Source organism: Bos javanicus, chromosome 9 (assembly GCF_032452875.1).
Source record: "Bos javanicus breed banteng chromosome 9, ARS-OSU_banteng_1.0, whole genome shotgun sequence".
NCBI lineage: Eukaryota > Metazoa > Chordata > Mammalia > Artiodactyla > Bovidae > Bos > Bos javanicus.
In genome coordinates this window covers 38,383,869-38,397,997 of record NC_083876.1, presented here as the reverse complement: position 1 = coordinate 38,397,997, position 14,129 = coordinate 38,383,869, and the positions used below count along the sequence as shown (strand labels likewise).

Genomic DNA, 14,129 nt, shown 5'->3' with positions numbered 1-14,129 from the left:
GTATTTTAGGCTTAGAGTTAAGATGGCTTTTATTATTTATCTAGACATATATTTCCCCTAAAACATTTAGACAAAAAATGCTAAATATGCAGCATTTTTAAGCACAAAATTTTTCCCCTGAAGTTTCATGGAGATATAAATGTCTTCTTAATCATATTTATATTAAATGTGGCTTAGCAAATAGTTTTTTAAAAGTTAAGAAGTTAAAGTAAAATTTTATTCTAATGATAGTTACAGAAGTACAGTTATTTTAAAAACACATGCAGTATAAGAATCCAAGTGTATACAACTTACACGTGCTTTTAAAGAACAAATTTTCCCTTTGGAAATAGTGCCACCATCACCAACCACTCTGAAAGGTAAAACATGACAGAAAGTCATAAGATAGCCCATGGGTAATGATGCTATTAGATAATAAGGTTAACTTCCATTTGTAGAGTAAAGCTACTTATAAGCCAAGAGAGGCAGACACAAAAGGCAACCAAGGGGCCATTCTTAACCTCCATCCCCCTTACCCATCTCCCATCAGGCTGAAAAAGTGAGGTACTTATTTCCCTGCCTTTGTTTGCAGTTTGGGCTGGCCATTAAATCTAGTTCTGGGTAGTGAGATAAAAAGGAGTTATTCTGGGAAGCTTTCTGATAAAAATGACCAGATGCAGCTGGTCCTTTTTCCTATCTTGAATATGAACATGGATGGGATTACTGGCAGTGGAGGCTGTCATTTTATAGTTACAAGTAAAAAAACATGAGGTCAAAAAACCAACACATGAAACAATATGACAGTATCTTGGTCTTTAGGGCACTTCTCCAGACAGAGACCATCTGATTTCCAGTTTTCTTTGAATGTGACATAACTGGATACATCTACTGTTTAAGCACCGTTAGTGAGGCTTCCTGTTGTAGCCAAACACACATCAACTAACTACCAGTTATATACTGTTGAGTATCTAAGGCTGTTTCTAGAATTTCATGTTGAAGATAAGTTACCAAAGTAACTAAATCTGTGACCACAAATAGTGTACAGGTCAATATAGTATAGTTTACAAGACAGAATATACGAAGGAAAGCTGCGTTGAATATAGATGATGCCATGGGTCAGGAGTTGATAAAATATAATCCTCAGGCCAGCTCTGACCAGCTACTTGTGAAAACAAGTTTTACTGGAACAAAGTCACATCGTTTGTTTATGTACTATCTATACCTGCATTCTGGAGAAGGTAATGGCACCCCACTCCAGTGCTCTTGCCTGGAAAATCCCATGGACAGAGGAGCCTGGTAGGCTGCAGTCCATGGGGTCGTGAAGAATCGGACACGACTGAGCGACTTCACTTTCACTTTTCACTTCCATACACTGGAGAAGGAAATGGCAACCCACTCCAGTGTTCTTGCCTGGAGAATCCCAGGGACCGGGGAGCCTGGTGGGCTGCTGTCTATGGGGTTGCACAGAGTCGGACACGACTGAAGCGACTTAGCAGCAGCAGCAGCAGCAGCACCTGCATTCATGCTATCACAGCAGACTAAATGAGATGTGGCACATGGACTTTATGGTTTGCAAAACCTAAAATATTTACCATCTGGTCCTTTATAGGAAAGGCCTGCCAACTCTTGATATAGGTAAATTCCTATCATGCTATTAAAAAGGTATGATAATTTCCTCAAATAGATAAAGAAGTATATAAAAAGATGTGGTCCTGTTCTTGAAAAAGAATTTTTGTACTACTTTGTGGAATAGATGCTGCATGTATTCACAGCACATGGAAAGAAGAGCAAGATGCCAAGGCTCTCTCTTCAAACTTGATACTAGGGAAATAAGAATGCTCTCAGGTTAAACTATAAAACAAACCAAGGAGATGACAATATAGTTATGTAAAATCACCTTATTAAGAGAGAATGTCTTCCAGGCTGAGTCTCAACTACGTAACAATAAAAGGAATATTACAGAGGGAATGGGAGTACGAATTTAGTTAGAATACTACCTACAAGGAAGTAATGCAAAGGCAAATTTGAATATCTTAATAGTATTTCAGGGAGAAGATATTACAGTGTACAAATAAGAGGAAACCTAGTCTATATGACAGATGTCTCCATATTAATAAAGATAAATAACACCAATCATCAAGTTAGGTAATATAGCTAACTTACTTTGGTCTGATTCCATGGTCACTAAGCAACCTTCTATTACTTAGATTTCCTGATACATTTCTTACAGAACAGAATGTGCCTGTGAAAGATAATAAGTATCTAGTCTTGAGTTATAGTTCCTGTTGTCCATGACTACATTGACTTTATGCTTTTTAATCTCTCATTTTAGTTTGGTTTTCTGCCTGTACTGGAGAGCACTGGACTCATTCTCAAGGTGTCAATGAAGTTTCTGAGTTTGCAAGCCTGAGGATCAAAATCTGAAATTCACCAAAAAGTGGGGCCTAACTAGCCTTCCCTGGGAGATAAATGCCTCAGATATCCAACCAACTAATTCAAAGTAGAACTGAAATTTTTATTAGATTAAAACTCATATAAACCATTTATTTTTCAGTTCAAGCCCAGCAGGTTTAGTTTTATTAAGCATTTTGAGAATGCATGAACTTCATGACTTAACATTAAAAGCTTAGAAAAAATACCCTGAACATCATACTACTCTTTCAGGTAAAAGAGTACTTACGTATTTGTGGTTGTTGTTTAGTCGCTAAGTTGTGTCCAACTCTTTTGCAATCCCATGGACTGTAGCCCACCAGGCTCCTCTGTCCATGGGATTTCCCAGATAAGAATACTGGAGTGGGTTGCCATTTCCAGGGAATCTTCCTGACTCAGGAAAACAACCAGCGTCTCCTGCATTGAGTTCTTTACCACTGAGCCACCTGGGAAGCTCTATATTTACATATACTCTTTATTAAATTAACAAAACTAATCTGACAACATCTGCTTTGTTTCTTTTGAGCACATTCTATTTGTAGAGCAAATACTCCTGACCACAAGTAATATCACAGGAATGTAAACAGTACAGTTTTCTTTCAAAAGTCAGCAATTATTGAATGCATTAACAAGATAGTCTCAGGAAAATTTTCAGCATTCCTTTTAGTGAAACTTTATTTCAAGGTCAAGTAAAGGAACGCACATTAAAGGTTCTTTTTATTTCTGGATATAAAGGAAACGTAGTCCTGCTCTGCTGAATGATATGAGAATATTAATGACAAGAGAATATGCTTTCAATAATGAGAAAAACAAACAAAAAGATGGACAACTTCTTTACAGCTATCAACTGTTATTGTCCTTTGAAAAATTGTATCCCAAACTGCTGACATAAAAATAATCATTATGCTATGTGATAAACTTTAACCCCATCTTACCTGGTATCCACATTTCTAAAGAAGCTGCTTATTGCCTCATCATAAATCCCTTTCTAAAAAGAAAAAATATATGTATTGGAGTTTGATTACATTTAGCCTCTTTTCCAAATTAAGTCCTTTTAATTTAAGGACTATTAATTTAATTATCCCACAATACTTTAAAGGCTGGCATACAGCTACAATTAAAAAAAGCAAATAATCATAAAATGCTTAGATTCATTCTTCCAATCTAGAGGAAATATCGTGAGATCTTTGGATTAAATTCAGCTGACGGTATTGAAGAATGATGTCTTCACAGAATTGTAGAACAGGTGCATCAAATGAAAGCTTTCCTTAGCGTCTTGGCAATCATTTAAAAAGCTAGCTGGTTAAATTAAGGATTACAATACCACACGTGTTACCTATTAATGCAGAGTGGCCTGCTGCAGTCCACCGGGTCACAAAGTCAGACATGACTTAGCGACTGAACGACTACTTTCACATATGCTATATCATTGCTCCTCCCAAGAACCCTGACAAAGATGCAACTCTGAGAATTAAGACTAAGGTCTCTGGCCAGTGTTCCTTAAGACTGTTGTATGTCTAACGCCAACTTAAATTTGTCCTTAACGTTTGTCCATAAGTTTGAGTCACTTTGCTGTGCAGAAGAAATAACCACAACATTGTAAATCAACCATGTTGTTGTTTTAGTTGCTAAGTCGTGTCCCACTCTTTTGCGACCTCATGGACTGTCACCCGCCAGGCTCCCCTGTCCACGGGATTCCTAAGGGTCTCTTACATCTGCATTGGCAGGTGGGTTCTTTACCACTAGCGCCACCTGGGAACCACTAACAATACTGGAGTGTGTTGCCGTTTCCTACGCCAGGTAATCTTCCTGACCCAGGGATCAAACCCCCGTCTCCTGCATTGGCAGGCGGATTCTTTACCGCTGAGCCACCAAGGAAGCCCCTAAATCAACTGTACTTCAGTAAAATTTAAAAACAAAACCCAGTTTGCCCTCTACCAAGAAGATCTCATATAAAAATATTGGCCACACAAGAGCTTACAGAGAGGGATTCTTGCTTATTTTTTGGAAGAGCCTCAGTGACAGATCTGGGGTGCGGGTGGGGAGTTAGGGTTAGCTGTACCTTGTTGACGGCGGCGTGCTCCCTTAGCGCCAGGTCCCAGAAGCAGCAGCCGATCTGGTTTCCGCACTGGCCCACTGTGCCCAGGAAGGAAAGAGAACAGACATTAGGCGGAAAAAAGGGCCACTCGCCTCGGCGGCGACTGGGTCCCCATCCTCCCAAGGAGGCTTACCCTGTACGACCACCGACTGGGTCATGCTTCGGCACGGCCAGCCCACAGGACCCGAGCCCGCGCCACCCTCCGTATTCCGCGCCCACCAACGGGCGCTCTCCAAGGGGGCGGGGCGGCCGTAAGTCACTCCGCTGCCGCAAGTCGCCGCCGTCGCTCCGCTCCTCTCTAGGTTCAGATTAAGATTTTCCGTCAGAAGGCCGCGCAAGTGTACTTGCGTCTCACCGTTACCATAGTGACTGGGCCTCCGGACCGCGGATCCTCGCTGCCTTGTCAACATCTTTGAGCGTCGGCAGCTCCGGAGGCCGTGGTAACTGGCGGGTAACTAGGCTTTGGAGTGGGATTTTAAAACACGTGTCTTTAAAGCTGTCTTGATCTGTCAGAGGTTTAGTCTTCGTTCACAGTCTTAATGCTCGAGTCAGTGGGTCAAATTCCGTTTATTCCGATTACTTGAGAGGCTGAGTTACTTTATCTATTCAACAAGCCCTTTGTTCTGATAGAAAACAGACTGTGGATGAGCACAAAGAAACCCCAGACGGACAGACGTGTCAGGGTACAGCCGAAACTAGGTAATTATACCCTCTGACTAAAATGGCGCTTCAGAGACCTAAGCTGTGTATGGTGAAGCCGCATGCTCCCAACATTAACTTCTAGACCTTTTGGAGGATTCAAAGGAAATTAAGACATAGATCCAGCTCCAAGAAGCTTGCAGTCTAATAGAAGATACACACGAAATACTCAAAAAAATTGTGACCATGTTGTGTAGCGCTGAGTATAAGTGTAATAGGATTCAGTGGGTGAGGATATAAACAAGTAAACAAAAGGAGGAGAGGTGCTGTTCAGTTGATCTCAACTTGCTTCTCCTGGGTTTGGCTAGGATTAGCATCCACGGCCTCCACTTACTTACATTCTGTCTTTCAAACTCTTCACCTAGCATTCAAGTTCATTAGCAAATCATCTGCTTTCTAGGTTATCACAGAGTTTTCCAAAGATTTTTTCCAATAAATAGGTTTGCCACTGAACAACTTAGATAACTATCATTATCCTTAAAGTTTCCAGGAATAATTTTCTCGATACTTGCTGCTTGACTGCTATGCTAGTGACTTACATTTTATGTTTTTATTATGGCAGGACCTAAGTCTGTATAAGTCAGGATAAAACTAGTCACATGGGCTCCAAGTAATCATAAGGAGGGCAGGGATTACAATTTCTGGAAAACAAAGCCAGAAATACTTGATGAACAACGTTTGGAAGTACACCACAAGCACTTGCAAACATGACACCAAAACACAGTATCTGTGGCAGGCAGGGGAAAAAAAAGGAAAATGACTTTGAATGGAAATGTAGACCTACTCCAAGGGATAAAGAACGCTGAAAATGATATATATGTGGGTAGATACAAAATACTTCTCTTGAAAATTTTCTGAAAGAGATGATTGCTTAAAGAAGAAATGATGTGTTGTGGGGTTTATGGTATATGTAGAAGTATATATAACAACAAAGTAATGCAGGATGTGAGAGGGGAAATAGAATATACTCCTGTAATTTTCTCGCATTAAAAGTAGTATAATGTTATTGAAGGCATACTGAAATGTTAAGATGTATACCTTAAGCCTTAAAGTAATCCAAAGCAGCGTTCAAGGTTGTACAGCAATAAACCAATAAAGGAGATAAAATAGATTCATAAAATATATTCAGTTATTTGTTTCAAAAGTACAGAATAAGAACAAAGGGGGAACAAAAAATAAATGGCACAAATGAATATAAATAGCAAGAAGGCAGATTTATGTTCAGTCATATCTATCACATTACATATACATGCATGCTCAGTCACAGCCTGTCTGACTCTGCAACCCCATGGACTGTAGCCCACCAGGCTCCTTCATCCATGTAACCTTCTAGGCAAGAATACTGGAGTGGGTTGCCATTTCCTACTCCAAGATCATATTACATATAAATAATCAAAACACTTTAATTTAAAAGTCAGAGATCATCAGGGTGGATTTTTAAAAGCAAGACTTAACTGTATACTGGTTATAAGACAGCTACATTGGATATAAAGGTTAAAACTAAAACTATAGGAAAAGATAAATTATACTAATGAGTAGAAAGTAGCTATGTAAATTTTAGAGTAGATTTTAGAGCAAGGGATATTAAAACTAAAACTGTAGGAAAAGATACATTACGCTAATACTAATGAGTAGAAAGTAGCTATGTAAATTTTAGAGTAGACTTCAGAGCAGAGAATATTAACTAGGGATAAAGAAAGATAATAAAAATTTATCCAGAGTACATAATACTGCTAAAAATTTGTGAGCCTAATAAGAGTTTGAAAGTATGTGAAGCAAAAACTGGCAGAATAGAAAAGAGAAACATATTCATAATTATAGTTGGATATTTCAATATCCTTATTTCAATAATTGATAAACTAGTATACAGAAAATAACATAGAAGACTTGAAAAACTGTCAGTCATCTAATTACATGTATAGAACACGTTGCCCAACAGCAGCAGGATACACATTCTTTTTAAGTGTACGTGGAACATTTGCCAGATAGTCCATATTCTGGCCATAAACAGGTCTCAGTAAATTTAAAGGAATTAAAATAATACAAAGAATGTTCTCTGATAACAATGGAATCAAGAAATCAGTAACAGATATTAGTAACTAGAATATTCCCAGATATTTGAAAACAAAATATCACTGTTCTAAAGGGCTTTTCTGGTACTTCAGATGGTAAAGAATCTGCCTGCAATGCGGGAGACCCAAGTTTGATCCCTGGGTTGAGAAGACCTCAGGGAAGATCCCCTGGAGAAGGAAATGGCAACCCACTCCAATATTCTTGCCTGGAGAATCCTATAGACAGAGAAGGCTGGTGGACTATGCTTCATGGGGTCACAAGGAGTCGGACAAGACTAAGTGACTAACACTAACAAATAACCCATAGGTGAAAGAAGAAACCAGAAAGAAAAAGTTTAACTGAAGGAATTGAAAATACAAAATTTCAAAATTTGTGTAATGAAGCTAAGGCAGTGCTTTGACTGAGATTTATAGAATTAAATGCTTATGTTAATAAAATAGGTATCAAATCAATGATCTACACTTCTACTTTAAGAAACTAGACAAACAAAAACAAATCCAAAGTGAACAGTAAAAAGGCAGTGCCAAAGATTGGAGTTGAAATCAAATAAATAGCAGAAAATTTAATAGAGAAAAATCACTGAAACCTAAATATATTTTCCAGGAGATTAAAATTCTTTTGTGGACTCCCTTGCTCATAAGATAAAGTCTAAACTCTTTAACTGGGTTCATGTTCCTGCTTGATTTAACCACTACTTACTCTTTCTGACCTGGTTTCTTTTTTCTGTTTTTTAGATCTTCTGTTTTCCCTTCTGTTGGCACCTGACCTTTGTACATGCTGTTTCGTCTGTTTGCCCCCTTCCCAGATGCTTCAGTGTCTTTGCTTCCCACTCATTTCCACCTAGTTAATGCCTGCTCATCCTCTAGGTTTTGTCCTGGTCTAATGCCCTCTCCCCTAACTTGGAAACTCCACTAGGACAGCCACTGTATTTGATTTGCTGTTTTATCTTTAGTACTTAACACATGCCTGGCTTATGGTGGATTATCAGCAAATACATATTTTTTGTATGAATGAGGTAATTCTACTAATGGATCTGTTTTCTTAGGATGTGACCAGTTCAAACATTACTCTTTTTCTGTATCTCATCAATCAATATCCTGAAGAGTGAAAGATCACTTATTCTTGGGCTTATGAGAATTGAGAGAAAGTATTTAGAGGTTTCGCCATTTTTTCACTGTTGATAATTTGCTTATTCATCCATTTCTCTGTGAAGATACTCTGATGTATATACTCATACTGGATAGTTTCATCATTAAGACTACTTTTTGGTTTGTTTTGTTGTATCATCCATATTAAAGAAGAAACTTGGCACAACTTGTGCCAAATAAACTACTTTAAAATGATAAATTGGGGGAATTTAAGACCATTTCACTTGCAAATACCTTATTTTGCAGTTTAAAGGTAGTGTCAATATGTCAGTGATTGAAAAGTGAAATCAGTGCCTCAACACTCTGATTTTAAGAGTTATGCAAAAAAGATAAGAGAACTTGTGCTGATTGAATTTTTGTATCCCAGGCATTAGCTTTTTATTCCTCAAAACAACTCTGTGATGTAGGAATTAGTACCATTTTACAAGCTTAGTGATTTGCTCAAAGTCTCAGAGCTAACATGGTGTTCAAATTTAAACCCAATTCTGATGCCAAAAGCCATGAGTTCCACACTGCCACCTCCATAAATAATTCAAACTGTTAAAAAACATTCTGCCATCCTAAGGACCAAATGTTTGGTCCCAGAGATATATCAGCTAATAATGGCTAGTAATTATTTCAGTTTATCTGACCATGACAGTTAAATGGTTTCTCTGAGCTAAAATTGTGATAAACTCTTCACAAATAGCACCCTAGTAAGAAAGAGAAGGTAGAATTAAGGTTTTGTCTAACATCAACTTAATTATGTAAAATGCTATTTTCCTCCTATATAAAGCATATGAAAGCAGAACAGTGGGAACTTAGCATAAAATGTAGGTAGTAAAAAAGACTTTCATTAAATGTGAAAAATGCTCACTAGCATTTAATAGTTAAGTCATCGCTATGGAAACTGAAAAAAATGATTAGCTGAAAATGAATTTTCTGGCTTAAGCGTTAAACTTAAGTATTACACTCAGTACGGTAAACTGTTGTTGATACAGAGATTGGGAGAGAGAGTTTGGTCCAGAAGATAAGTTTCAGCTTGTTGCTGGAATGACAAATTGAGACATTTTATTCTCTAGCAGGTAGGAAACTATATGAAAGAATCTCTGATGTCATAATTTCTGGGTGTCACTGGGCTCTTTGATCGTCATTCATTTGGCGAAGATGGTATGAACAGAGGAGAGTCTCAGAGTTCAGGGAACAGAAGAGAGAGGACCGTATGAGATGTGTTCTCCCTTTCTCAATTGTCATTATTCCTGTCATTTAGGAATTTCAAGGCTCTTTTGAGAAAACAAGAAATAAGAGGTAGTCCAGGCATTAAAGAGAGGTTGTAGAAAGTCCTGCACAGGAAGAACTAGAGAGAAATTTGTAAAAGTGCAGTTTGAGGCCTTTTCAGTGGGATGAGGAATAGGTAGATTGAATTAATCTGGGTAATTAATTAAGGGAAAGCCTGGGAGACAAAGATAATGAGAAAAATAGTATATGAAGTGAGAAGAATCTCATGTGATTTTGTGCAGATTGATTAGATGGTTGATGTAGAATAGAGATGCAGCATTCATAGATTAAAATATTTAATATTACTAGAAAACAAGGCCATGACAGCAAGAATAAATAAAATAAATAAATAAAAACCCTCATATATACTTTAGAGACAATTTTTAGCACAGTTTTAGCTTGTGCTGGAGCTGTGAATTGTGATATTTTATTTGTTAGCAGGCAGGAAACTATGTGAAAGAATCTTCTGATGTCACAGTTTCTGGGTGTCACTGGAACATTAGATCATCATTCCTTTGGCAGTTCCAGCCTTCCCTGGAAGGTCAGTAGAAGCAATTGATTTATTCACCTCTACAGGAATCAGACTGGGCCTATTTTGGTAAGTATGTATCAAATTAGCTGAAACTTAATACTTACATACAATAGTTAAACTAAGCCATAGATTTTTACTATGGTTTTACTAACTTGTCGATGAATGTGACATTTTTTTCCCCTCAATAATTGATACACAGTCTATAAAAACTACTATAATATTCAAACTCCAAAGCTTTAATAATTTAGTTTTATTATTACCATCGTAAATACTTATTAGGCATAGAATACTGCACTAGGCATAAGAAACAGTTATGAGATATTTTTCACTTTTCCTGTCTTTTGCTGAAGACGTGAATTTATACAAGATAGAGCTACTATTGGAGAAGGCAATGGCACCCCACTCCAGTACTCTTGCCTGGAAAACCTCATGGACAGAGGAGCCTGGTGGGCCGAAGTCCATGGGGTCGCTAAGAGTCAGACAAGACTCAGCGACTTCACTTTCACTTTTCACTTTCATGCATTGGAGAAGGAAATGGCAGCCCACTCCAGTGTTCTTGCCTGGAGAATCCCAGGGACGGTGGAGCCTCGTGGGCTGCCGTCTATGGGGTCGCACAGAGTCGGACACGACTGAAGCGACTTAGCAGCAGCAGCAGTAGAGCTACTATGCTCAGACGGTAAAGGGTCTGCCTGTAATACAGGAGATGCCGGTTCCATCCTTCGGTCGGGAATATCCTCTGGAGAAGGGAATAGCAACCCACTCTAGTACTATTGCCCGGAAAATTCCATGAACAGCGGAACCTGGGAGGCTACAGTCCATGGGGTCGCAGTGTGTCGGAGACTAGCATTTTCACTTTCACTTTCCCAGGCACTGTTTTAGGTATTAAGGATTAAATCCATGGTGGCAAAGACATAGAATGAGAGTGGGGGTGGGGGGGACAATGATTAAGGAAAAACATTTACAGAATTTTAGAGCACTGGTTCTTAACAGGTGGACATTTTTCTCCCCTTTTCTACCAAGAGACATTTGGCAATGTCTGAAGACATTTTTGACTGTCACAACTTTGGGGGTAGGGTGCTACTGGTGTGTAAGTAAGTGGAGGCCTTGGATGCTACAGAACTTCCCACAAGGTGCAGGACAGCCTCCTCCCTCCTCAACAAAAAATTACATGATCCTAAATGTCAGTAGTGTTGCAGTTGAGAAATCCTGAATCAGAGTGATGATAACTGTTACAAAGTAGTAACAGAGTGCTAAGAAAACTTATAATGGAGGGTTATAAAGGGCGCCTCTGAGAAAGTGAAATTTAAATTCAGACTTAATGAATGATTTGGTCCTAACAAGTAAAGAGTGGAAGCAGTGGGGTGGGGAAGAATTCCAAGCAGAGGCAACAGTGGGCAGTAAGGAGCTTATTTTGTGTAGCTGTGTGTGTATCATACACATCTCATGTATACATTGCATTATATATGTATATATAATGATGCTCAGCAACTGCTGAGTAATAGTAGTTAACATCTATTGAGCATGTACTATGTCTTAGGCACTGCATTTTTCATGTATTACTTCATTTAATCCTCATTATTACCCTGGAGGTGGATACCATTACTAAGCTCAGTTTATTTTTGGAAGCATACTTGGTTAAGTATCTTTCCTAAGATTACATAGTTGGGAAGTGCCAGAACCAGGATTTGAATCCAGGTCAATCCAAGTCTCCCATGGCACTTTCTTAACTAACGCACCGTAAGTGTGGAGGAGCAGGGGTTACCGAATGATCACCAGGGACAGAAGGAATAGCTGTAGATATCACATAGATGTGAAACGGCTGTGTATCAAAGGAGGAGAAGTGCGTAAATAGGCAGAGAGGCAGGGAGGTCAAGCCTGTTGTTGCCATAACCAAAGTCAGATAGTTATTTTTCATATAGCAGAAATGGATTTCAGTTATGTTAACCATAGGACACAGTTTAATTTTATCTAGTGGCCATTTTATATTTGCTCAAGACTTAAAATTGTATGTAAGAGAGAGTTGTATAGAGTATGCATGCTCTTTTATAGATCTTTAAAAATGTCATTTTTCAGAATGTTTCTATGTGCCTGTAGCAGAATTAATGTTAAGAATTCCGAAGAGCTTTTTGAAAACAGCTCACCTCTCATCTCCCTTATTTTAACTTTCTAACCTAGGTTTTCAGTGAATTATGCCTTTTCGGTTTGGGACTCAGCCAAGGAGGTTTCCGGTGGAAGGGGGAGATTCTTCAATTGGGCTGGAGCCTGGACTGAGCTCCAGTGCTACTTGTAATGGGAAAGAGATGTCACCAACCAGGTAAAAAGTCTTCTTACCCTAATAACTGAGGAGACATATATGGCTATCATCAATACGAGCTTTAGTTAACATTCAGTTAATAAGAAAGAAGCCCCGGAATATTGCTGTTATTAAATTGGTATTTTTTATAAAGGCTTTTTTTTTTTTTGATGTCGACCATTTTTTTTAAGTCTTTATTGAATTCGTTACAATACTCCTTCTGTTTTATGTTTCCATTTTTGACTGCAGGGCATGTGGGGTCTTAGGTCCCTGACCAGGGATTGAACCCACACCCCCTGCCTTGAAAGGTGAAGTGTTAACCACCGGACGGCCAGGGAAGTCCCATTAAATTAATCTTAACAGAGCCTAGGTTTTCTTAGCATAGAGTCTGTGTATTATACCTCTGTAAGTCTGAATGGTAGACCATTTTTTGGGGGGTAAATATTTATCTTGGTTTTTTTGTTTATAGTTTCAAGATTATATAACAGTCCATCAAATAAGCAAACCTCAGTGTTTTTTATGTGCAGGGCACTGTTCTAGGCATAAGGCTATAAAATATGAAAAAACTCAGACCTCAGATTTAGTGTCACTTTGGCTTTTACTTGACATTTGGCAGAAGGTAAGTGATATAGAGGTGAAGATTCTATGAAACAAAATCATTTTTGCAAAATTGAAGAAAACTATAATAGGATTTTTTCTTCTGTTTACCATAGCAAATAGTACATTGATTTCTCATGGCTTGGAAATTTTCAGAACACGAATTTAAACTTAATAAGGGAGGTACTTTAAACATCAGAGTTATTCAGGTATAAAACAGATGACTTTGAGAAATAGTTATCACTAGTCTTTAGAAATGTTTAAGGTTGGGTTATTGTTTGGTGGGGATGTTGGAAAGGAAATTCAAGCACTCGGTGTATTTTTAGACAATGTCATTTAAGGCTCTTTTAAACTTGAGATCCTACTGACATTTGAATAGTACATGGAGTCATATGTTCAGTTTTATATTTTTTCCACAAATAGTTTTTAAATCACTCAACTGGAGTGATTTTAAGATGCATATACATATGAATTGCCATAGTATTATCACTTAGGTTTACAACTATGCACTTCCCCCTCCACTTTTCTTGGCTATTAAGTAATCACTGCATACCTTTCAGAATGAACATATGGAAGGTTATCTTTATAAATTTCCTTTGATTAAGTGTATGGCACACCATTTAGCCACATTTTCTTTGCAATGTAAGTCTAAAATGTGTTCTGTTAGTGCCACTGTGTTAAAATTATTTTCTGACATTGAGAGATTTCAAAATGACTTAGCTGAATATGCATTCAAACTTTGGTGCTCTGAAAAAAATTTCCTTTTTTATATCGCACTACATGTCATTTGTTGTTTTATTTAGGCAACTCCGAAGATGCCCTGGAAGTCATTGCCTGACAATAACCGACGTTCCCATCACTGTCTATGCAGCAATGCGAAAGCCGCCTGCACAAAGCAGCAAGGAAATGCATCCCAAGTAGCACCATTAAGTCTTTTGTGGAGGTCTGACTAGGTCAAGGGTAACGGGCCCGGATCATCTTATGATCCGGTAAACAAATAAAAGTGGTGGCACCTTTGGATGA

General features: G+C 38.2%; 2 protein-coding genes across 14 annotated transcripts in view; one reads left to right on the top strand and one right to left on the bottom strand.

Moving 5' to 3' along the window:
• The window catches only part of TUBE1 (tubulin epsilon 1), a 21,076-nt gene extending 16,159 nt beyond the window's left edge, over positions 1-4,917 (bottom strand). For 4 of the 5 annotated variants that reach the window (XR_009738469.1, XM_061427550.1, XM_061427553.1 and 1 more), the window contains exons 1-4: positions 4,641-4,917; positions 4,472-4,545; positions 3,345-3,397; positions 295-352 (exon numbers count right to left, since the gene is read on the bottom strand). Coding sequence is in view for 4 of the 5 variants with exons in the window: in XM_061427550.1 (XP_061283534.1) it covers positions 295-352; positions 3,345-3,397; positions 4,472-4,545; positions 4,641-4,917 (462 nt within the window). In the remaining variant the exon portion in view is untranslated. The remainder of the gene's footprint in view (positions 1-294; positions 353-3,344; positions 3,398-4,471; positions 4,546-4,640) is intronic. The other variant, XM_061427551.1, reaches the window with a different exon arrangement.
• Positions 4,860-14,129, top strand: FAM229B (family with sequence similarity 229 member B). 9 transcript variants are annotated; one of them, XM_061427557.1, is made up of 4 exons: positions 4,860-4,947; positions 10,126-10,282; positions 12,392-12,530; positions 13,910-14,129. In XM_061427557.1, the coding sequence occupies exons 3-4, from the start codon at positions 12,406-12,408 to the stop codon at positions 14,025-14,027; spliced, it is 243 nt and encodes an 80-aa protein (XP_061283541.1). In that variant the 5' UTR covers positions 4,860-4,947; positions 10,126-10,282; positions 12,392-12,405; the 3' UTR covers positions 14,028-14,129. The 9 variants fall into 9 exon arrangements, with proteins under 9 accessions (XP_061283541.1, XP_061283547.1, XP_061283540.1 ...); XM_061427563.1 differs by having other exon boundaries at positions 10,123-10,225; XM_061427556.1 differs by having other exon boundaries at positions 10,123-10,282.

Excerpts from the sequence above, each read along its gene's own strand:
- FAM229B (XM_061427557.1), top strand. The coding sequence starts at position 12,406 with ATGCCTTTTCGGTTTGGGACTCAGCCAAGGAGGTTTCCGGTGGAAGGG. Across the intron at positions 12,531-13,909 it reads AAAGAGATGTCACCAACCAG|GCAACTCCGAAGATGCCCTG; the intron begins GTAAAAAGTCTT and ends TGTTTTATTTAG.